The sequence below is a fragment of the Oncorhynchus clarkii genome, chromosome 18, assembly GCF_045791955.1.
Source record: "Oncorhynchus clarkii lewisi isolate Uvic-CL-2024 chromosome 18, UVic_Ocla_1.0, whole genome shotgun sequence".
NCBI classification, from domain to species: domain Eukaryota; kingdom Metazoa; phylum Chordata; class Actinopteri; order Salmoniformes; family Salmonidae; genus Oncorhynchus; species Oncorhynchus clarkii.
Genome location: NC_092164.1, coordinates 4,060,989 through 4,084,834, shown reverse-complemented (window position 1 = coordinate 4,084,834; position 23,846 = coordinate 4,060,989). Strand labels below are relative to the sequence as shown.

General features: G+C 49.4%; 1 protein-coding gene across 3 annotated transcripts in view; it reads right to left on the bottom strand.

Annotated features, from left to right (window-relative positions):
* Window positions 1–10,011: 10,011 nt before the first annotated feature.
* Window positions 10,012–23,846, bottom strand: part of LOC139372836 (growth arrest-specific protein 6-like) — a 31,453-nt gene continuing 17,618 nt past the window's right edge. For 2 of the 3 annotated variants that reach the window (XM_071112666.1, XM_071112667.1), the window contains exons 8-15: window positions 21,276–21,394; window positions 19,491–19,609; window positions 19,116–19,305; window positions 18,655–18,819; window positions 18,397–18,565; window positions 17,391–17,530; window positions 13,171–13,378; window positions 10,012–11,682 (exon numbers count right to left, since the gene is read on the bottom strand). In XM_071112666.1, coding sequence (XP_070968767.1) covers window positions 11,531–11,682; window positions 13,171–13,378; window positions 17,391–17,530; window positions 18,397–18,565; window positions 18,655–18,819; window positions 19,116–19,305; window positions 19,491–19,609; window positions 21,276–21,394 — 1,262 coding nt within the window. In that variant the 3' untranslated portion in view covers window positions 10,012–11,530. Of the gene's footprint in view, window positions 11,683–13,170; window positions 13,379–17,390; window positions 17,531–18,037; window positions 18,254–18,396; window positions 18,566–18,654; window positions 18,820–19,115; window positions 19,306–19,490; window positions 19,610–21,275; window positions 21,395–23,846 lie in introns of those variants that run through there. The other variant, XM_071112668.1, reaches the window with a different exon arrangement.

Below are 23,846 nucleotides of genomic sequence, written 5' to 3'. Positions count from 1 at the left end.
ATGCCAACCTGACCTTTAACCTTTGACCTTTAGGCCAGGGTAAGAGAGGCTAATGTCCAGAAACAACACCTAGCCTCTGTCACCTGGTCAGCACAGACATGAAGGAATCAGCTCAGTGTGACAGCTTCCATATACCCTTCCAACCAATCAGATATGGCCTCCATATACCCTTCCAACCAATCAGATATGGCTTCCATATAACAAATATATCCTTCCAATCATCGCTTCTTACTGCCAGCTATGTGATTCCTTTAGATCTGCACACAACAACGAGTTAGGGAATAAAAGGGACTAGGAGACATGGGGCTAGGAGACAAGGGACTAGGATAAGGGACTAGGAGACATGGGGCTAGGGGATAAGGGACTAGGAGACATGGGGCTAGGGGATAAGGGACTAGGAGACATGGGGCTAGGGGATAAGGGACTAGGAGACATGGGGCTAGGGGATAAGGGACTAGGATAAGGGACTAGGAGACATGGGGCTAGGAGACAAGGGACTAGGATAAGGGACTAGGAGACATGGGGCTAGGGGATAAGGGACTAGGATAAGGGACTAGGAGATATGGGGCTAGGAGACAAGGGACTAGGATAAGGGACTAGGAGACATGGGGCTAGGGGATAAGGGACTAGGATAAGGGACTAGGAGACATGGGGCTAGGGGATAAGGGACTAGGGCTTCTTTCTGGACTAGGCCAGAGAATGTAGCACAAGCAGGGTTGGGGAGGTTACTTTTAAAATGTACCTGTCCAAAATAGTAATTATTGGATTACTCAAACTAAGTAATGTAATCTGATTACTTTTACTGTTGCAATTAGATTAGAGGCATTTGAAGAAAACAAACTGGCATACTACCAATTGCACAACATTTATTGCAGGATAAATCAATGGGAAGAGGTCCAGAAACAGCCCCTAGCCTCTCACCTGGTTAGCAGTTAGCACAGACCTGAAGGAACCAGATGGTGTGATGGCCTCCATATACCCTTCCAACCAATCAGATATGGCTTCCATTTGCCCTTCCAACCAATCAGATATGGCCTCCATATACCCTTCCAATCAGATATGGCCTCCATATACCCTTCCAATCAATCAGATATGGCTTCCATTTGCCCTTCCAACCAATCAGATATGGCCTCCATATACCCTTCCAATCAGATATGGCCTCCATTTACCCTTCCAATCAGATATGGCCTCCATTTACCCTTCCAATCAGATATGGCCTCCATTTACCCTTCCAATCAGATATGGCCTCCATATACCCATCCAATCAATCAGATATGGAATCCATATACCCTTCCAATCAGATATGGCCTCCATACCCTTCCAATCAATCAGATATGGCCTCCATATACCCTTCCAATCATTGCTTCTTACCCAGCTATCAGATTCATCCAGAACTCCACACAACAACGAGGTAAGAACTAGAAAGGACTAGAAGTCTAGGGACTAAGAGATTATAGGCAAGGAGACAAGGGGCTAGGAGACAAGGGGCTAGGGTGTGTTTTTGGACTAGGCCAGAGAATGTAGCAGAAGACACCTCACAGACAAATAAGCCATGACAGAGAGAAGACCTCTGGACTTTAATAATCATCTATTAATGTAGTGTAGGTTAGACCCCAACTACCCCAAACTACCCCACTCTGCCCCTGTAGGTTAGACCCCAACTACCCCAAACTACCCCACTCTGCCCCTGTAGGTTAGACCCCAACTACCCCAAACTACCCCACTCTGCCCCTGTAGGTTAGACCCCAACTACCCCAAACTACCCCACTCTGCCCCTGTAGGTTAGACCCCAACTATCCCAAACTACCCCACTCTGCCCCTGTAGGTTAGACCCCAACTACCCCAAATTACCCCACTCTGCCCCTGTAAGTTAGACCCCAACTACCCCGCTCTGCCCCTGTAGGTTAGACCCCAACTACCCCACTCTGCCCCTGTAGGTTAGACCCCAACTACCCCACTCTGCCCCTGTAGGTTAGACCCCAATTACCCCAACTACCCCACTCTGCCCCTGTAGGTTAGACCCCAACTACCCCACTCTGCCCCTGCAGGTTAGACCCCAACTACCCCACTCTGCCCCTGTAGGTTAGACCCCAACTACCCCACTCTGCCCCTCTAGGTTAGACCCCAACTACCCCACTCTGCCCCTCTAGGTTAGACCCCAACTACCCCACTCTGCCCCTGTAGGTTAGACCCCAACTACCCCACTCTGCCCCTCTAGGTTAGACCCCAACGACCCCACTCTGCCCCTCGAGGTTAGACCCCAACTACCCCACTCTGCCCCTGTAGGTTAGACCCCAACTACCCCACTCTGCCCCTGTAGGTTAGACCCCAACTACCCCGCTCTGCCCCTCTAGGTTAGACCCCAACTACCCCGCTCTGCCCCTCTAGGTTAGACCCCAACTACCCCACTCTGCCCCTCTAGGTTAGACCCCAACTACCCCACTCTGCCCCTGTAGGTTAGACCCCAACTACCCCACTCTGCCCCTCTAGGTTAGACCCCAACTACCCCGCTCTGCCCCTCTAGGTTAGACCCCAACTACCCCACTCTGCCCCTCTAGGTTAGACCCCAACTACCCCACTCTGCCCCTGTAGGTTAGACCCCAACTACCCCACTCTGCCCCTCTAGGTTAGACCCCAACTACCCCACTCTGCCCCTGTAGGTTAGACCCCAACTACCCCACTCTGCCCCTGTAGGTTAGACCCCAACTACCCCACTCTGCCCCTCTAGGTTAGACCCCAACTACCCCACTCTGCCCCTCTAGGTTAGACCCCAACTACCCCACTCTGCCCCTGTAGGTTAGACCCCAACTACCCCACTCTGCCCCTCTAGGTTAGACCCCAACTACCCCACTCTGCCCCTGTAGGTTAGACCCCAACTACCCCACTCTGCCCCTGTAGGTTAGACCCCAACTACCCCACTCTGCCCCTGTAGGTTAGACCCCAACTACCCCACTCTGCCCCTCTAGGTTAGACCCCAACTACCCCACTCTGCCCCTGTAGGTTAGACCCCAACTACCCCACTCTGCCCCTGTAGGTTAGACCCCAACTACCCCACTCTGCCCCTGTAGGTTAGACCCCAACTACCCCACTCTGCCCCTGTAGGTTAGACCCCAACTACCCCACTCTGCCCCTGTAGGTTAGACCCCAACTACCCCACTCTGTCCCTGCAGGTTTGAACACGCTTTAAATGCCCTACTGTGTGGCTACGATGTTGACTTTGGCATGTTCTTTATCAATCTGTTAATAGCAATATTGAAATGCTTATAACGTTGTTATAATAATCATGTATTGACCTATTTATTGCCTTTATCGTGGATGTCATACATATGTTTACCTTTCAACAGTTTATGTCTCTAGACTTCCAGGCTGACTGTCCACAGTATTTATCAAACCATCATGTGCAATTATTAAACTGAACCGGTAGCTTTTAGAGTCTTCTAACTATATAGTGTATATAAAATGATATATATACCACCAGACTGGTGATCCCAGTAACTTATAGACCTACTGTATCTCCTATGTTATAATATACCACCAGACTGGTGATCCCAGTAACTTAAAGACCTACTGTATCTCCTATGTTATAATATACCACCAGACTGGTGATCCCAGTAACTTATAGACCTACTGTATCTCCTATGTTATAATATACCACCAGACTGGTGATCCCAGTAACTTAAAGACCTACTGTATCTCCTATGTTATAATATACCACCAGACTGGTGATCCCAGTAACTGAGACATACTGTATCTCCTATAATGGTTATTAAAAGTCTTATTTAATCTTCATATATAGTTTATAAAGTGCATATAGAGTACCAGTCAAAGGTTTGGACACACCTACTCATTCCAGGGTTTTTCTTTATTTAAAAAAAAACTATTTTCTACAATGTAGAATAATAGTGAAGACATCAAAACTATGAAATAACGCATATGTAATCATGTAGTAACCAAAAAAGTGTTAAACAAATCTAAATATATTTTAGATTCTTCAAAGTAGCCACCCCTTTGCCTTGATGACAGCTTTGCACACGCTTGGTATTCTCTCAACCAGCTTCACCTGGAATACTTTTCCAACAGTCTTGAAAGAGTTCCCACATATGCTGAGCACTTGTTGGCTGCTTTTCCCTCACTCTGTGGTCCCAACTTATCCAAACCATCTCAATTGGGTTGAGGTCGGGTGATTGTGGAGGCCAGGTCATCTGATGCAGCACTCCATCACGTTCCTTCTTGGTAAAATAGCCCTGACACAGCCTGGAGGTGTGTTGGGTCATTGTCCTGTTGAAAAACAAATGATAGTCCCATTAAGCGCAAACCAGCTGGGGTGGCATATCACTGCAGAATGCTGTGGTAGCCATGCTGGTTAAGTGTGCCTTGAATTCTAAATAAATCACAGACAGTTCACCGGCAAAGCAACCCCACACCATCACACCTCCTCCTCCATGCTTTACGGTGGGAACCACACATGTGGAGATCATCCGTTCACCTACTCTGCGTCTCACAAAGACACAGCGGTTGGAACCAAAAATCGAACATTTTCACTCATCAGACCAAAGGACAAATTTCCACCGGTCTAATGTCCATTGCTCGTGTGTCTTGGCCCAAGCAAGTCTCTTCTTCTTATTGGTGCCCTGTAGAAATTTGACCATGAGGCCACAAGGCTCCCTAAAGTCTATCAGCATATCGAATGCGCGACACGGGCTGGTAGCATTCTGGACCATTGCTACTCTAACTTCCGCGATGCATACAAAGCCCTCCCCCACCCTCCCTTCAGCAAATCTGACCATGACTCCATTTTGTTGCTCCCAGCCTATAGACAGAAACTAAAACAGGAAACACCCATGCTCAGGTCTATCCAATGCTGGTCTGACCAATCAGATTCCACGCTTCAAGATTGCTTTGATCATGTTCCGGGTAGCCTCAGACAATAATATTGATGTATACGCTGACTCGGTGAGGGAGTTTGTTAGCAAGTGCATCGGTGATGTTGTACCCACTGACTATTAAAACCTTCCCTAACCAGAAACCGTGGTTTGATGGCAGCATTCGTGCAAAACTGAAAGCTCGAACCACAGCTTTTAATCATGGCAAGGCAACTGTAAACATAACCGAATACAAACAGTGTAGCTATTCCCTCCGCAAGGCAATCAAACAAGCTAAGCGTCAGTATAGAGACAAAGTAGAGTTGCAATTCAACGGCTGAAACACGAGACGTATGTGGCAGGGTCTACAGTCAATCACGGATTACAAAAAGAAAACCAGCCCTGTTGCGGACACCGATGTCTTGCTCCCAGACAAACTAAACAACTTTTTTGCTCGCTTTGAGGACAATACAGTGCCACTGACACGGCCCGCTACCAAAGCCTGTGGGCTCTCCTTCACCATGGCCAACGTGAGTAAAACATTTAAACGTGTTAACCCTTGCAAGGCTGCCAGCCCAGACGGCATCCCTAGCCGCGTCCTCAGAGCATGCGCAGACCAGCTGGCTGGTGTGTTTACGGACATATTCAATCAATCCCTATCCCAGTCAGCTGTGACCACATGGTTCAAGATGGCCACCATTGTTCCTGTTCCCAAGAAAGCTAAGGTAACTGAACTAAATGACTATCGCCCCATAGCACTCACTTCTGTCATCACAAAGTGCTTTGAGAGACTAGTCAAGGATCATATCACCTCCACCCTACCTGATACCCTAGACCCACTCCAATTTTCTTACCGCCCCAAGAGGTCCACAGACTGCCTATCCCATCCGGACAAGAGGAATACCTACGTAAGAATGCTGTTCATTGACTACAGCTCAGCATTTAACACCATAGTACCCTCCAAACTCGTCATTAAGCTTGAGACCCTGGGTCTCGACCCCACCCTGTGCAACTGGGTCCTGGACTTTCTGACGGGCCGCCCCCAGGTGGTGAGGGTAGGTAACATCTTCACCCCGCTGATCCTCAACACTGGGGCCCCACAAGGGTGCATTCTCAGCCCTCTCCTGTACTCCCTGTTCACCCTTGACTGCGTGGCCATGCACGCCTCCAACTCAATCATCAAGTTTGCGGACGACACTGCAGTGGTAGGCTTGATTACCAACAACGACGAGACGGCCTACAGGGAGGAGGTGAGGGCACCCGGAGTGTGGTGTCAGGAAAACAACCTCTCACTCAATGTCAACAAAACAAAGGAAATTATTGGGGACTTCAGGAAACAGCAGAGGGAACAGCCCCCCATCCCCATCGACGGGACAGTAGTGTAGAAAGTGGAACATTAAGATTCTCGGCGTACACATCACAGACAAACTGAAATGGTCCACCCACACAGACAGCGTGGTGAAGAAGGTGCAACAGCGCCTCTTCAACCTCAGGAGGCTGAAGAAATTTGGCTTGTCACCTAAAACACTCAAACTTTTACAGATGCACAATCGAGAGCATCCTGCCGGGCTGTATCACCGTCTGGTACGGGCAACTGCTCCGCACACAACCGTAATGCTCTCAAGATTGGTAGTGTGGTCTGCACAACGCATCACCGGGGGCAAACTACCTGCTCTCCAGGACACCTACAGCACCCGATGTCACAGGAAGGCCAAAATGATCATCAAGGACAACAACCACCCGAGCCACTGCCTGTTCACCCCGCTATCATCCAGAAGGCGAGGTCAGTTCAGGTGCGTCAAAGCTGGGACCGAGAGACTGAAAAACAGCTTCTATCTCAAGGCCATCAGACTGTTAAACAGCATCACTAACATTGAGTGGCTGCTGCCAACATACTGACTCAAATCTCTGGCCACTTTAATACATTTCATAAATGGATGTAATAAAGGAATCACTAATCACTTTAATAATGTCTACATATCCTACACATCTCATGTATACTGTATACTGTATCATCTACTGCATCTTGCCTATGCCGCACGGCCATCTCTCATCCATATATTTATACATATTCTCATTCATCCCTTTACATTTGGGTGTGTAAGGCAGTCGTTGTGAATTTGTTAGATATTACTGCACTGTCGGAACTAGAAGCACAAGTATTTCGCTACACTTGCATTAACATTTGCTGAACATGTGAATGTGACCAATAACATTTGATTTAAAGGCCTGTCTCTGAATAGTTGATGTTGAGATGTGTCTGTTACTTGTACTCTTTCTGAGGCTGGTAACTCTAATGAACTTATCCTCTGCAGCAGAGGTAACTCAGAGCCAGTTTCATCATAGTGCTTGACAGTTTTTACGACTGCACTTGAAGAAACTTCCAAAGTTCTTGACATGTTCCGTATTGACTGACCTTCATGTCTTAAAGTAATGATTGACTGACCTTCATGTCTTAAAGTAATGATGGACTGACCTTCATGTCTTACAGTAATGATGGACTGACCTTCATGTCTTAAAGTAATGATGGACTGACCTTCATGTCTTAAAGTAATGATGGACTGACCTTCATGTCTTAAAGTAATGATGGACTGACCTTCATGTCTTAAAGTAATGATGGACTGACCTTCATGTCTTATAGTAATGATGGACTGACCTTCAGGTCTTAAAGTAATGATGGACTGACCTTCATGTCTTATAGTAATGATGGACTGACCTTCATGTCTTATAGTAATGATGGACTGACCTTCATGTCTTATAGTAATGATGGACTGACCTTCATGTCTTATAGTAATGATGGACTGACCTTCAGGTCTTAAAGTAATGATGGACTGACCTTCATGTCTTAAAGTAATGATGGACTGACCTTCATGTCTTAAAGTAATGATGGACTGTCGTTTCTCTTTGCTTATTTGAGCTGTTCTTGCCATAACATGGACTTGGTCTTTTACCAAATAGGCCTATATTCTGTATACCACCCCTACCTGGTCACAGCACAACTGATTGGCTCAAACGCATTAAGAGGGAAATAAATGACACACAATAACTTAAGGCACACCTGTTAATTAAAATGCATTCCAGGTGACTACCTCATGAAGCTGGTTGAGAGAATGCCAAAAGTGTGCAAAGCTGTCAAGGCAAAGGTTGGATACTTTGAAGAATCTCATATTTGGATACTAGATGTTTCCATATGTGTTATTTCATAGTTTTGATGTCTTCACTATTATTCTACAATGTAGAAAATAGTTACACAGAAAAAAACTAGAATGAGTAGGTGTGTCCAAACTGAAATAGAAATTAGAGAGAGAGTTATATACACACTGCTGTAGAGAGAAGGAAGGGCTTGGGTCAGAGAGTAGGAAGGGCTTGGGTCAGAGAGTAGGAAGGGCTTGGTTCAGAGTAGGAAGGGCTTGGTTCAGAGAGCAGGAAGGGCTTGGTTCAGAGAGCAGGAAGGGCTTGGGTCAGAGAGTAGGAAGGGCCTGGGTCAGAGAGAAGGAAGGGCTTGGTTCAGAGAGCAGGAAGGGCTTGGTTCAGAGAGAAGGAAGGGCTTGGTTCAGAGAGAAGGAAGGGCTTGGTTCAGAGAGAAGGAAGGGCTTGGGTCAGAGTAGGAAGGGCCTGGGTCAGAGAGTAGGAAGGGCCTGGGTCAGAGAGTAGGAAGGGCTTGGGTCAGAGAGTAGGAAGGGCTTGGGTCAGAGAGTAGGAAGGGCTTGGGTCAGAGAGTAGGAAGGGCTTGGGTCAGTGAGAAGGAAGGGCTTGGGTCAGAGAGTAGGAAGGGCTTGGGTCAGTGAGAAGGAAGGGCTTGGGTCAGAGAGTAGGAAGGGCCTGGGTCAGAGAGTAGGAAGGGCCTGGGTCAGAGAGTAGGAAGGGCTTGGTTCAGTGAGAAGGAAGGGCTTGGGTCAGAGAGTAGGAAGGGCCTGGGTCAGAGAGTAGGAAGGGCTTGGGTCAGAGAGTAGAAAGGGCTTGGGTCAGAGAGTAGGAAGGGCTTGGGTCAGAGAGTAGGAAGGGCTTGGTTCAGAGAGCAGGAAGGGCTTGGTTCAGAGAGCAGGAAGGGCTTGGTTCAGAGAGCAGGAAGGACTTGGTTCAGAGAGAAGGAAGGGCTTGGTTCAGAGAGAAGGAAGGGCTTGGTTCAGAGAGAAGGAAGGGCTTGGGTCAGAGAGAAGGAAGGGCTTGGGTCAGAGAGTAGGAAGGGCCTGGGTCAGAGAGTAGGAAGGGCCTGGGTCAGAGAGTAGGAAGGGCCTGGGTCAGAGAGTAGGAAGGGCTTGGGTCAGAGAGTAGGAAGGGCTTGGGTCAGAGAGTAGGAAGGGCTTGGGTCAGAGAGTAGGAAGGGCTTGGGTCAGTGAGAAGGAAGGGCTTGGGTCAGAGAGTAGGAAGGGCTTGGGTCAGTGAGAAGGAAGGGCTTGGGTCAGAGAGTAGGAAGGGCTTGGTTCAGTGAGAAGGAAGGGCTTGGGTCAGAGAGTAGGAAGGGCCTGGGTCAGAGAGTAGGAAGGGCTTGGGTCAGAGAGTAGGAAGGGCTTGGGTCAGAGAGTAGGAAGGGCTTGGGTCAGAGAGTAGGAAGGGCTTGGGTCAGAGAGTAGGAAGGGCTTGGGTCAGAGAGTAGGAAGGGCTTGGGTCAGAGAGTAGGAAGGGCTTGGGTCAGTGAGAAGGAAGGGCTTGGTTCAGAGAGTAGGAAGGGCTTGGTTCAGAGAGTAGGAAGGGCTTGGGTCAGAGAGTAGGAAGGGCTTGGGTCAGAGAGTAGGAAGGGCTTGGGTCAGAGAGTTGGAAGGGCTTGGGTCAGAGAGTAGGAAGAGCTTGGGTCAGAGAGTAGGAAGGGCTTGGGTCAGCGATTAACTGGAACATAAATTGAGAGGAGAACCAAATGTTTGAAATGTGAACCAACTTCTCTCACTGTGGTGGGATCCCGGTATTAAAATGTTTTACATTATATAAAAATACTGACTGAACCGTGCGATTTGTTATTACGCTTCTGGTTCCACCTAGTGGTCATGTGATGTAGTTGCAGTGTTCAGCTCTGATGACCAGGGCCCTGTTCAAAACTAGTGGACTACATAGGGTCCCATTTGGGACATTATCATGGTCACACTGGGCTAAGACATAATGAGAAGCACAATGAAAAAAATAAAATACTAAAAATAAATCTCTCCACAACCCGTTTTAAAACTCCCACGTCATCATCTTTATTACGTTTTCAAATCAGACTGAATTGATGTGATCAGGGATGTACAGACTAAAAGACAGGAGAACAAATCAGCAGCCAAACAAACATATAGTATAATAACACACAACACAGAAGAGAAAACCATCGATCGCTCCACTGTGAAACTCATCAGAAACTCTAGATCCCAGAGGAGGAAATACTGCAGCCCTTTCTGGCCTAATAAATTGAAGAAAGATGTTTGTTCTGACATTCTGTAGAGAAGTGAAACTGTTTTGGGTGATTATCTCAATGCGTTCAGGTCTTTGTTTGTTTCCTTTTGTCTTTACTTCTACACATACAGTATATTATACAGTATATTACAACACTTCCACTCCTATTCTCTCAGTAGCTCAGTGGGGTGAAGCAGTGCTCTTGATGCCCTTCCCCGTGTGTCTGATTGGTTACTGCATGTTAATTAGCCTCGTCTGATTGGCTTAAAGTGTGTTCCTGGCGTGTGCTGATTGGTGATACTGAGGGCAGGAGGGCGGGGCATGTGAAAGGGGGACAGTATGGAGTGTTTCATTGGCTGACGGTGGGGTGGATGTAACTGTGGAGGACTAGAAGCATGGTTTGGGAGGGGAAGGAAGGGTCTTTAATGGGGTCATATGAACAGAAGGCCCTATGTTGTAATATGTAGGCAGTGTGCAGAGCTAAATTGCAGGTAGACTAAGTTTGCATTAAGTTGGAAAGCACCGAACAGATGTTTGTATTAAACTCAGTCCATTTTCACCTGCGATGGTGTGCTAGTTTTACAACAACAAAGCCTTGTGCTACTGAATTACAACCCCACACACACACCTGATAGGGTTTATTCCACAATGGACTGGGTCAGTTGACCAAACCTCTTCTGGATTACTGCCAGTTATTCCACTTATGGATCCAGTTGGATCACCGTGAGCTCTGACGAAGGCCGTGAGGCCGGTACACGAGCTCACTACACTAAAACATACTGTCAAGAGCCGTGTGAAATATTGGATTTTTGTTTTCAAGATATCACTGAATTTTCCTACGCACCTGCAACCTCAGATGTGAGAGTGCTGCTCCTACATTCAATCACGCTGAGGGCAGAATGACTGAGGGTTGGTCAGGAGAAGGGTTGGCCACTCGGCCAGCTCCTGGGTACATTCCAAATGGCACCCTATTCCCTAAATAGTGCACTAGTTTTGACCAGACCAGGGGTCATATAGGGAATAGAGTGCTATTTGGGACTCATTCCTTGCTTAGGTTAAGGCCCTGTGGGTTATGGTGGACTGTAGTGGACAGGGTGAAGACTCCCCTTGCTACAGATCTAGGATCAGCTTCCATTCCCCCTAATCCTGTGGGGGAAATGTCAAACTGACCCAAGATCAGTGTCTAGGATCAGCTTCCATTCCCCCTAATCCTGTGGGGGAAATGTCAAACTGACCCAAGATCAGTGTCTAGGGGTAACTCCCCCCTGCTCCAGTGAGGACGGGGCTGAAGGGGACTGCAGCGGTCACAAGGCCCCCCCCAGCAGAGGGCAGGAGTGGGAGCGGATGTCGTTGTGTTTGTGGAAGGCCTCATCCAGGTCCAGAGCCAGGCCGTTGATCGTCACCTCCATGCAGCCGCGGTAGAACGACGACACCAGGGTCGACACCAGGGGCACGTCTGGTACAGGGGTTAGAGGTCACAGGTCAGGGGTCAGACCGGAAATTAATGACACCAGGAGAAGTGGTTAATGGTAATGGCGAAACTGTGTGTGTGTGTGTGTCTCTTTATTCGTAACTGGGTGTTTGTCTAGAGTACAGTAGTAATGAGTGTGTGTTCTTACATGTCTCTCTCTGCCTATACCCGTCTACTTCACCGGGGAGCCCTCCTATACCCGTCTACTTCACCGGGGAGCCCTCCTATACCCGTCTACTTCACCGGGGAGCCCTCCTATACCCGTCTACTTCACCGGGGAGCCCTCCTATACCCGTCTACTTCACCGGGGAGCCCTCCTATACCCGTCTACTTCACCGGGGAGCCCTCCTATACCCGTCTACTTCACCGGGGAGCCCTCCTATACCCGTCTACTTCACCGGGGAGCCCTCCTATACCCGTCTACTTCACCGGGGAGCCCTCCTATACCCGTCTACTTCACCGGGGAGCCCTCCTATACCCGTCTACCTCACCGGGGAGCCCTCCTATACCCGTCTACTTCACCGGGGAGCCCTCCTATACCCGTCTACTTCACCGGGGAGCCCTCCTATACCCGTCTACTTCACCGGGGAGCCCTCCTATACCCGTCTACTTCACCGGGGAGCCCTCCTATACCCGTCTACCTCACCGGGGAGACCTCCTATACCCGTCTACCTCACCGGGGAGCCCTCCTATACCCGTCTACCTCACCGGGGAGCCCTCCTATACCCGTCTACCTCACCGGGGAGCCCTCCTATACCCGTCTACCTCACCGGGGAGCCCTCCTATACCCGTCTACCTCACCCTCCTATACCCGTCTACTTCACCGGGGATCCCTCCTATACCCGTCTACCTCACCCTCCTATACCCGTCTACCTCACCGGGGAGCCCTCCTATACCGGTCTACCTCACCCTCCTATACCCGTCTACTTCACCGGGGAGCCCTCCTATACCCGTCTACCTCACCCTCCTATACCCGTCTACCTCACCGGGGAGCCCTCCTATACCCGTCTACCTCACCCTCCTATACCCGTCTACCTCACCGGGGAGCCCTCCTATACCCGTCTACCTCACCGGGGAGCCCTCCTATACCCGTCTACCTCACCCTCCTATACCCGTCTACCTCACCGGGGAGCCCTCCTATACCCGTCTACCTCACCGGGGAGCCCTCCTATACCCGTCTACCTCACCCTCCTATACCCGTCTACCTCACCGGGGAGCCCTCCTATACCCGTCTACCTCACTGGGGAGCCCTCCTATACCCGTCTACCTCACCCTCCTATACCCGTCTACCTCACCGGGGAGCCCTCCTATACCCGTCTACCTCACCGGGTAGCCCTCCTATACCCATCTACCTCACCCTCCTATACCCATCTACCTCACCGGGTAGCCCTCCTATACCTGTCTAACTCACCGGGGAGCCCTCCTATACCCATCTACCTCACCGGGTAGCCCTCCTATACCCGTCTAACTCACCGGGGAGCCCTCCTATAAAGGTGGTTGAAGGCAGGCTGAGGTCAACCGTCTCCTGTCCAGGTGTGGTGTGACTCTGTCCAGGCTGACCGTCCACCTCTAGTATGGTCAGGTTCCCACTGACCGTCACATTGACCTCATGAACCTCTGCATCACACAGGAAGGCCGGGGCGCTGGCCACGATCACATCACCCACAGAGACCAGGACATACTGGGGGGGAAGAGAGAAACAGACAGTCAGACAGACATCACACTCGAGACAAACAAAACATGAATTCAGACAGCCAGAGAGAGGTCAGAGTCAGACAGACAGAGAGAGGTCAGAGTCAGACAGACAGAGAGAGGTTAGAGTCAGACAGACAGACAGACATCACACTCGAGACAAACAAAACATGAATTCAGACAGCCAGAGAGAGGTCAGAGTCAGACAGACAGAGAGAGGTCAGAGTCAGACAGACAGAGAGAGGTCAGAGTCAGACAGACAGACAGACAGACAGACAGACAGACAGACAGACAGACAGACAGACAGACAGACAGACAGAGGTCAGAGTCAGACAGACAGAGAGAGGTCAGAGTCAGACAGACAGAGAGAGAGAGGTCAGAGTCAGACAGACAGAGAGAGGTCAGAGTCAGACAGACAGAGAGAGGTCAGAGTCAGACAGACAGACAGAGGTCAGAGTCAGACAGACAGAGAGAGGTCAGAGTCAGACAGACAGAGAGAGGTCAGAGTCAGACAGACAGAGAGAGGTCAGAGTCAGACAGACAGAGAGAGGTCAGAGTCAGACAGACAGAGAGAGGTCAGAGTCAGACAGACAGAGAGAGAGAGGTCAGAGTCAGACAGACAGAGAGAGGTCAGAGTCAGACAGACAGAGAGAGGTCAGAGTCAGACAGACAGACAGAGAGAGGTCAGAGTCAGACAGACAGACAGAGAGAGGTCAGAGTCAGACAGACAGAGAGAGGTCAGAGACAGACAGACAGAGGTCAGAGTCAGACAGACAGAGAGAGGTCAGAGTCAGACAGAGGTCAGAGTCAGACAGACAGAGAGAGGTCAGAGTCAGACAGACAGAGAGAGAGAGGTCAGAGTCAGACAGACAGAGAGAGGTCAGAGACAGACAGACAGAGAGAGGTCAGAGTCAGACAGACAGAGAGAGGTCAGAGACAGACAGACAGAGGTCAGAGTCAGACAGACAGAGAGAGGTCAGAGTCAGACAGACAGAGAGAGGTCAGAGTCAGACAGACAGAGAGAGAGAGGTCAGAGTCAGACAGACAGAGAGAGAGAGGTCAGAGTCAGACAGACAGAGAGAGGTCAGAGTCAGACAGAGAGAGAGAGAGGTCAGAGTCAGACAGACAGAGAGAGGTCAGAGTCAGACAGACAGAGAGAGGTCAGAGTCAGACAGACAGAGAGAGGTCAGAGTCAGACAGACAGACAGAGAGAGGTCAGAGTCAGACAGACAGAGAGAGGTCAGAGACAGACAGACAGAGGTCAGAGTCAGACAGACAGAGGTCAGAGTCAGACAGACAGAGAGAGGTCAGAGTCAGACAGAGGTCAGAGTCAGACAGACAGAGAGAGGTCAGAGTCAGACAGACAGAGAGAGAGAGGTCAGAGTCAGACAGACAGAGAGAGGTCAGAGACAGACAGACAGAGAGAGGTCAGAGTCAGACAGACAGAGAGAGGTCAGAGACAGACAGACAGAGGTCAGAGTCAGACAGACAGAGAGAGGTCAGAGTCAGACAGACAGAGAGAGGTCAGAGTCAGACAGACAGAGAGAGGTCAGAGTCAGACAGACAGAGAGAGGTCAGAGTCAGACAGACAGAGAGAGAGGTCAGAGTCAGACAGACAGAGAGAGGTCAGAGTCAGACAGAGGTCAGAGTCAGACAGACAGAGAGAGAGAGGTCAGAGTCAGACAGAGAGAGGTCAGAGACAGACAGAGGTCAGAGTCAGACAGCCATGCATGCAGGGCAGAATTAGACCAATATCAATTTATAATAAAAACTAAAAAAATAACAATTCAGTTTCGGAAACATACAGTGACATATCATATCATTACCAAGCCCTGCAACACCAAGAGCTGAGAAGAGAGTCCCCTCATCCAGCTGGTCCTGAGTTCACAAACCTGTTCTACTAACCTGTTGCTATGTCTTGCTTGTTCTATGCTGCTATTGTCTATATTGTAATTGTTTTTAATAACCTGCCCAGGGACTGCGGTTGAAAATTAGCCGGCTGGCTAAAACCGGCACTTTTACTGAAACGTTGATTAATGTGCACTGTCCCTGTAAAAATAAAATAAACTCAAACTCAACACACTGAAGTCTCAGTCCCCTCATCCAGCTGGTCCTGAGTTCACACACCTGTTCTACTAACAAACTGAAGCCTCAGTCCCCTCATCCAGCTGGTCCTGAGTTCACAAACCTGTTCTACTAACAAACTGAAGCCTCAGTCCCCTCATCCAGCTGGTCCTAAGTTCACTAACCTGTTCTACTAACAAACTGAAGCCTCAGTCCCCTCATCCAGCTGGTTCTGAGTTCACAAACCTGTTCTACTAACAAACTGAAGCCTCAGTCCCCTCATCCAGCTGGTCCTAAGTTCACTAACCTGTTCTACTAACACACTGAAGCCTCAGTCCCCTCATCCAGCTGGTCCTGAGTTCACAAACCTGTTCTACTAACAAACTGAAGCCTCAGTCCCCTCATCCAGCTGGTCCTGAGTTCACAAACCTGTTCTACTAACACACTGAAGCCTCAGTCCCCTCATCCAGCTGGTCCTGAGTTCACAAACCTGTTCTAACACACTGAAGCCTCAGTCCCCTCATCCAGCTGGTCCTGAGTTCACACACCTGTTCTACTAACAAACTGAAGCCTCAGTCCCCTCATCCAGCTGGTCCTGAGTTCACACACCTGTTCTACTAACAAACTGAAGCCTCAGTCCCCTCATCCAGCTGGTCCTGAGTTCACACACCTGTTCTACTAACAAACTGAAGCCTCAGTCCCCTCATCCAGCTGGTCCTGAGTTCACACACCTGTTCTACTAACACACTGAAGTCTCAGTCCCCTCATCCAGCTGGTCCTGGGGCTGAGTTCACAAACCTGTTCTACTAACATACTGAAGCCTCAGTCCCCTCATCCAGCTGGTCCTGAGTTCACAAACCTGTTCTACTAACACACTGAAGCCTCAGTCCCCTCATCCAGCTGGTCCTGGGGCTGAGTTCACTAACCTGTTCTACTAACATACTGAAGCCTCAGTCCCCTCATCCAGCTGGGGCTGAGTTCACAAACCTGTTCTACTAACATACTGAAGCCTCAGTCCCCTCATCCAGCTGGGGCTGAGTTCACTAACCTGTTCTACTAACACACTGAAGCCTCAGTCCCCTCATCCAGCTGGTCCTGAGTTCACTAACCTGTTCTACTAACACACTGAAGCCTCAGTCCCCTCATCCAGCTGGTCCTGAGTTCACAAACCTGTTCTACTAACACACTGAAGCCTCAGTCCCCTCATCCAGCTGGTCCTGAGTTCACAAACCTGTTCTACTAACACACTGAAGCCTCAGTCCCCTCATCCAGCTGGTCCTGAGTTCACACACCTGTTCTACTAACACACTGAAGCCTCAGTCCCCTCATCCAGCTGGTCCTGGGGCTGAGTTCACAAACCTGTTCTACTAACACACTGAAGCCTCAGGACCAGAACATCCAACCAATCAGAATAAACCAAATTACAACACAGTCAAAACCAAAACTATATTGCTTACTGGGAAACACAAACACAATGCAGTGCTATCTGGCCCTAAATCGACACAACAGCAGAACCTGAGACGGACCTGCATATCCTGACAAAATGTCAAAAATATAAAACAATTAGAGTTTAATTTCCCCAAATTTGAAACCCTTATCCAAGGTTTCAAAGACCTCTCTGATGAGGATAGGCTACCCGTCCTGTTGGGGGAGGAGGCAGAGAGCTGTGGGTTGGCAGCGCACTACATTGCTGCCTGCCACAGTGTCTGACTGACCAACCAACCTGCACATGTCCTCCATTGTTATCGTTCAATGGTTATTTTGACCCTTGGTTATTGTTGTTACTGTTGTCCCTGACAATATTGATTATTATTATTAATTATGTTAATATTGTAAATCTCCAAAGTAAGCTTTCGCAACATCTACATTGTTACTTCATGCCAATAAAGCAAATTGAGTCAGAAAGACCGACAGCGTCGGGCCAAGTAACCTCTCACCTCCCGCCACTCCTGGTTGTCTCTGTGGTAGTCGGAGAGAGAGATGGAGAGAGGGACGCTGTCCTGATAAACCAGGGCCAATAGAACCCCAACAGTGGAGGCTGGTCTCAGAGTCAGCTGGATACTCAGGGACTGGGACTCTGCCGGGGAGAGAGATGAGTCAGCTGGATACTCAGAGACTGGGACTCTGCTGGGGGAGAGGTGTGAGTCAGCTGGATACTCAGGGACTGGGACTCTGCTGGGGGAGAGAGATGTGAGTCAGCTGGATACTCAGAGACTGGGACTCTGCTGGGGGAGAGAGATGTGAGTCAGCTGGATACTCAGAGACTGGGACTCTGCTGGGGGAGAGAGATGTGAGTCAGCTGGATACTCAGGGACTGGGACTCTGCCGGGGAGAGAGATGAGTCAGCTGGATACTCAGAGACTGGGACTCTGCTGGGGGAGAGATGAGTCAGCTGGATACTCAGAGACTGGGACTCTGCTGGGGGAGAGAGATGTGAGTCAGCTGGATACTCAGAGACTGGGACTCTGCTGGGGGAGAGAGATGTGAGTCAGCTGGATACTCAGAGACTGGGACTCTACTGGGGAGAGAGATGAGTCAGCTGGATACTCAGAGACTGGGACTCTGCCGGGGAGAGAGTTGAGTCAGCTGGATACTCAGAGACTGGGACTCTGCCGGGGAGAGAGATGAGTCAGCTGGATACTCAGAGACTGGGACTCTGCTGGGGGAGAGATGTGAGTCAGCTGGATACTCAGAGACTGGGACTCTGCTGGGGAGAGAGATGAGTCAGCTGGATACTCAGAGACTGGGACTCTGCTGGGGAGAGAGATGAGAGTCAGCTGGATACTCAGAGACTGGGACTCTGCTGGGGAGAGAGATGTGGTTATACATACACAGGTCAATGTGTAAACGATACATACAAATCAGAAGATGCATAGAGACGTGTATACACACACACACACACACACACACACACACACACACACACACACACACCAGACCCACCGTATGTGATGTTGAACAGAGCGAAGCCTGTCCCAGGGTAATAGGTTCCGGGGTTTTCTGTACTGAAACACTGCATGTTGTCATTAGACTTGATGGTCTCCTGAATGGACGTATCCTCTCCGGTTAACCAGCGCCACTCACGCATACAGCCATCAAACCTCGGGTTCACCTGGAGAACACACATTAGGCAGAGAACACAACACGCACATCTCCCCATAACAGAGATTCTAGAGAGAACAGACCCCACCCCCCCCTAACCTGGTTGATGAGACTGTCCTCTTTGAAAGGGACGCCCCCTACAGTCAGGTTGAGTTCATGCATGCCTTTCTTCAGGGTGAACAGATCTCCATTCACAGCTATCTTCATCACTGCCTCCCTGTCAATCTTTATCACCAGACTCCGCCCCTGCTCCTCCACTGAGATCTACAGACCAATCAGAAAAGACAGGAGCTCAAATTGTAAAAAAAAACAACATTTGACACGTTCTTATCCTACAGTGTCTCAGTCCCAAATGATATCCTACTTCCTATACAGCACACATTCTGACCAGGTCCCCAGTAACACCTCCAAAAAGTAGTGCACTACATAGGGAATAGGGGGCCGTTTGGGATGCACCCCTGAGTCAACGACCCCTCAGGAGAGGAGATGCCACTTTAGACTATTGAGACCCAACCCATAAGTTACACCCCCACCTTGTAAACCCCAGAATAACCTCTGACCTTTCTCCACTGTCCGTCGTTGACGGCAGGCCCGCTGCTGGTGACCCGGCTGACCGCCCCGTACCTCAGCTGCAGCTCCAGTTTCCCATGATGCATTGCAAGAACAATCCAGGAACTGTTCAGGTGACCACCAGCGAAGAAGATGACCCCCTCTGGGTCAAAGGTACGGAGGTCAAACTCAGCTGAGAAGCTAGAGGAGGGAGAGACAAAGACAGGATGTAATATAATTCTACAATGGTACAAGACTATGGTTGGACCTATAAACCCTTAAAATGCTTTTTCCTTGCTGGCATCTTTCCAGGTCTCTTGGAAAAGAGGTTGAAACCTCAGGAGACTGGTAAGGTTAAAAGGTTAGAGGTAAAAGGTAAGGCCTACCCAGTCTGGACTCTCCTGCGGAAGCGTAGCCTGACCACTGGGACTCCGCTGAACATTCGGCCCAGGTAGAGAGAACGGGAGTTCCTCTTCATGGTGAGAGAGACGCATGTAGTGATCTCCTGGTGGGGGAGAGGGGGGGAGGAGAGCGAAGTGGGGAGGAGAGAGAGGTGGGGGAGAGAGAGGTGGGGAGGAGAGAGAGGTGGGGGAGAGAGAGGTGGGGGAGTAGAGAGAGGTGGGGGAGAGAGAAGTGGGGGAGATAGAGGTGGGGAGGAGAGAGGTGGGGAGGAGAGAGAGGTGGGGGAAAGAGGTGGGGGAAAGAGAGGGGGAGGAATGAGTATAGTGTTGCAGCAGTTAATTCACTCTGGCTATCTACTCCGATTTCAGAGCGCAGAATAACTGAGGAATTTACGAACGCGCTACACCGTTGAATATAACCAGTGTCAGTAAATGTCGGCAAAAAAACAATTCAATTGTTACAGGCAGCACAGTTACAGTCACCAACGCTCTGGATAACATGAAAACAGCCTAACCAGCTCTGCTACGATGAGTAACATGCTCAGAGTGAGGTGTTCTCCCATTTGTGTCTGGAAGTAGCTAGTAGACTGAACATCCACAGGACGGTAGATCTCCAGGAAGAGGGTTGGGAGCCCTGGTCTAGAGTACAGTGCTGCTTGTCGATAATGAATCTTTGACTGAATCCCGGACTAATAGATGTGGGGTGTTTTCTACGGGTCTTGATAATGTTTTCTACGGGTCTTGATAATGTTTTCTACGGGTCTTGATAATGTTTTCTACGGGTCTTGATAATGTTTTCTACGGGTCTTGATAAAGTTTTCTACGGGTCTTGATAAAGTTTTCTACGGGTCTTGATAAAGTTTTCTACGGGTCTTGACAATGTTTTCTACGGGTCTTGACAATGTTTTCTACGGGTCTTGACAATGTTTTGTCTTGATAATGTTTTCTACGGGTCTTGACAATGTTTTCTACGGGTCTTGATAATGTTTTGTCTTGATAATGTTTTCTACGGGTCTTGATAAATGTTTTCTACGGGTCTTGATGTTTTCTACGGGTCTTGATAAATTTTCTACGGGTCTTGATAATGTTTTCTACGGGTCTTGATAATGTTTTCTACGGGTTTTGATAATGTTTTCTACGGGTCTTGATAATGTTTTCTACGGGTCTTGACAATGTTTTGTCTTGATAATGTTTTCTACGGGTCTTGACAATGTTTTGTCTTGATAATGTTTTCTACGGGTCTTGACAATGTTTTCTACGGGTCTTGATAATGTTTTGTCTTGATAATGTTTTCTACGGGTCTTGATAAATGTTTTCTACGGGTCTTGATGTTTTCTACGGGTCTTGATAAATTTTCTACGGGTCTTGATAATGTTTTCTACGGGTCTTGATAATGTTTTCTACGGGTTTTGATAATGTTTTCTACGGGTCTTGATAATGTTTTCTACGGGTCTTGACAATGTTTTGTCTTGATAATGTTTTCTACGGGTCTTGACAATGTTTTGTCTTGATAATGTTTTCTACGGGTCTTGACAATGTTTTCTACGGGTCTTGATAATGTTTTGTCTTGATAATGTTTTCTACGGGTCTTGATCATGTTTTCTACGGGTCTTGATCATGTTTTCTACGGGTCTTGATCATGTTTTCTACGGGTCTTGATCATGTTTTCTACGGGTCTTGATCATGTTTTCTACAGGTCTTGATAATGTTTTCTACGGGTCTTGATAATGTTTTCTACGGGTCTTGATAATGTGAGTGGGGACTTTTTACCTGACAGCTCCTGAGGTCGTGGCTCAACTTCTTGCCCTGCCGACCGTCACAGAAACACCGGAAACTACCGGGTGTGTTCACACACTCCTCACACACTCCCTGCTCACACTCATCCACATCTAACAGAGAGGGAGAGAAAGAGAGAGGGGGAGAAAGAGGGAGGGAGAAAAACAGAGAGAAGGGTGTCCATTGGTCCATCTCTGGAACTACAACCCCCAGACAAGGCTGGGGGAGAAAACCACTGAAGTGAAAAACAACGTCTCTAAAATGTTATCAGCATCAACAGATGGAGGAACAACTCCTGACTTAGATTTCTCGTGATGTCAACTGAACCATGTCCCAAATGGCACCCTATTCCCCTACAGCCGGGGTCTAAAGTAGTGCACTACATAGGGAATGGGGAACCATTTGGGATGAAGCCAGAACGTCTGTCTGAATGACCTTAGAAGGCCATGAGGTTTATTATGATACGGATCGATAAATGTTAGTTCTTCTAAAGAGTAACTCTGTGACCGCCTCCCTCCCTCCCTCATTCATTCCCTCCCCCGCTTTCCCTCCCTCCCTCATTCCCTGCCTCCTTCCCCCGCTTTCCCTCCCTCCCTCATTCCCTCCTTCCCCCGCTTTCCCTCCCTCCCTCATTCCCTCCTTCCCCCGCTTTCCCTCCCTCCCTCATTCCCTCCCTCCCCCGCGCCTCCTTCCCCGCTTTCCCGTCCTCCCTCCCTCATTCCCTCCCTCCCTCCCCCGCTTTCCCTCCCTCCCTCCCCCACTTTCCCTCCCTCCCTCCCCCACTTTCCCTCCCTCCTTCCCTCCATCGCTTTCTCTCCCTCCCCCGCTTTCTCTCCCTCACTTCCTCCCTCCTTCCCTCCCTCGCTTTCTCTCCCTCCCCCGCTTTCTCTCTCTCTCTCCCTCCCTCCCTCCCTCCCTCCCTCCCTCTCCTCTCTCTCAGTAAGTTGAATCCAAGACAGGAACAAACTTGTTTGACAAATAAAAGACTAGGATTACATTTCCCAATGACATTTATAAGGACCATTGAGCGTTTGGCAGGAGAGGATGTCGTGCAGATAGAGATCGGTCTTGCAAAAAAAAAATTAAACAGAATGTTTTGACTATAAATAAAAAGATGACGTGCTAACAGCTTACTTTGGCAGTCGAGGCAGTCGTCTGTGTGTGTGTGTGTGTGTGTGTGTGTGTGCGTGTCTCAGAGTGTGTGAGAGAGAGATTGTGTATGTCAGTGGAGGCTGGTAGGAGGAGCTATTGGAGAACAGGCTCATTGTAAATGACTGGAATTAGTATCCAAAAACATGAAACGTATGGACACCACGTTGGACTCCATTTATTACATTCCATTACAATGAGCCGGTCCTTCTATAGCGCCTCCCACCAGCCTCCACTGGGGTGTGTATGTGTGTATGACAGTGTGTGTGTTGGTATGTATGAAGGACAGCTGGCTGCACCACTAGACTAGCTACACCTGGCTGTGTACACACACACTGCATTCCAAATGTATTCAGACACCTTGACTTTTTTTTTTTAATTAAGATTTCCAACTTTTTACTTTGTTGAAGCACCTTTGGCAGCGATTACAGCCTCAAGTCTTCTTGGGTATGAAGCTACAAGCTTGGCACACCTGTAGTCGGGGAGTTTATTCCATTCTTCTCTGCAGATCCTCTCAAGCTCTGTCAGGTTGGATGGGGAGCGTCGCAGCACAGCTATTTTCAGGTCTCTCCAGAAATGTTCGATCGGGTTCAAGTCCGGGCTCTGGCTGGGTCACTCAAGGACATTCAGAGACTCATTGTCCTGTTGGAAGGTGAACCCTTTTCCCCAGTCTGAGGTCCTGATCGCTCTGGAGCAGGTTTTCATTAAGGATCTCTCTGTACTTTGTTCCGTTCATCTTTCCCTCCATCCTGACGAGTCTCCCAGTCCCTGCCGCTGAAAAACATTCCCACAGCATGATGCTGCCACCACGCTTCACCGTAGGGATGGTGCCACCACGCTTCACCGTAGGGTTGGTGCCACCACCACGCTTCACCGTAGGGATGGTGCCACCACCACGCTTCACCATAGGGATGGTGCCACCACCACGCTTCACCGTAGGGATGGTGCCACCACCACGCTTCACCGTAGGGATGGTGCCACCACGCTTCACCGTAGGGATGGTGCCACCACGCTTCACCGTAGGGATGGTGCCACCACGCTTCACCGTAGGGATGCTGCCACCACGCTTCACCGTAGGGATGCTGCCACCACGCTTCACCGTAGGGATGCTGCCACCACGCTTCACCGTAGGGACGGTGCCACCACGCTTCACCGTAGGGATGCTGCCACCACGCTTCACCGTAGGGGTGCTGCCACCACGCTTCACCGTAGGGACGGTGCCACCACGCTTCACCGTAGGGATGGTGCCACCACGCTTCACCGTAGGGATGGTGCCAGGTTTCCTCCAGATGTGACCCTTGGCATTCAGAACAAAGAGTTCAAGCGAGAATCCGTCTGGCCACTCTACCATAAAGGCCTGATTGGTGGAGTGCTGCAGAGTTGGTTGTCCTTCTGGAAGGTTCTCCCATCTCCACA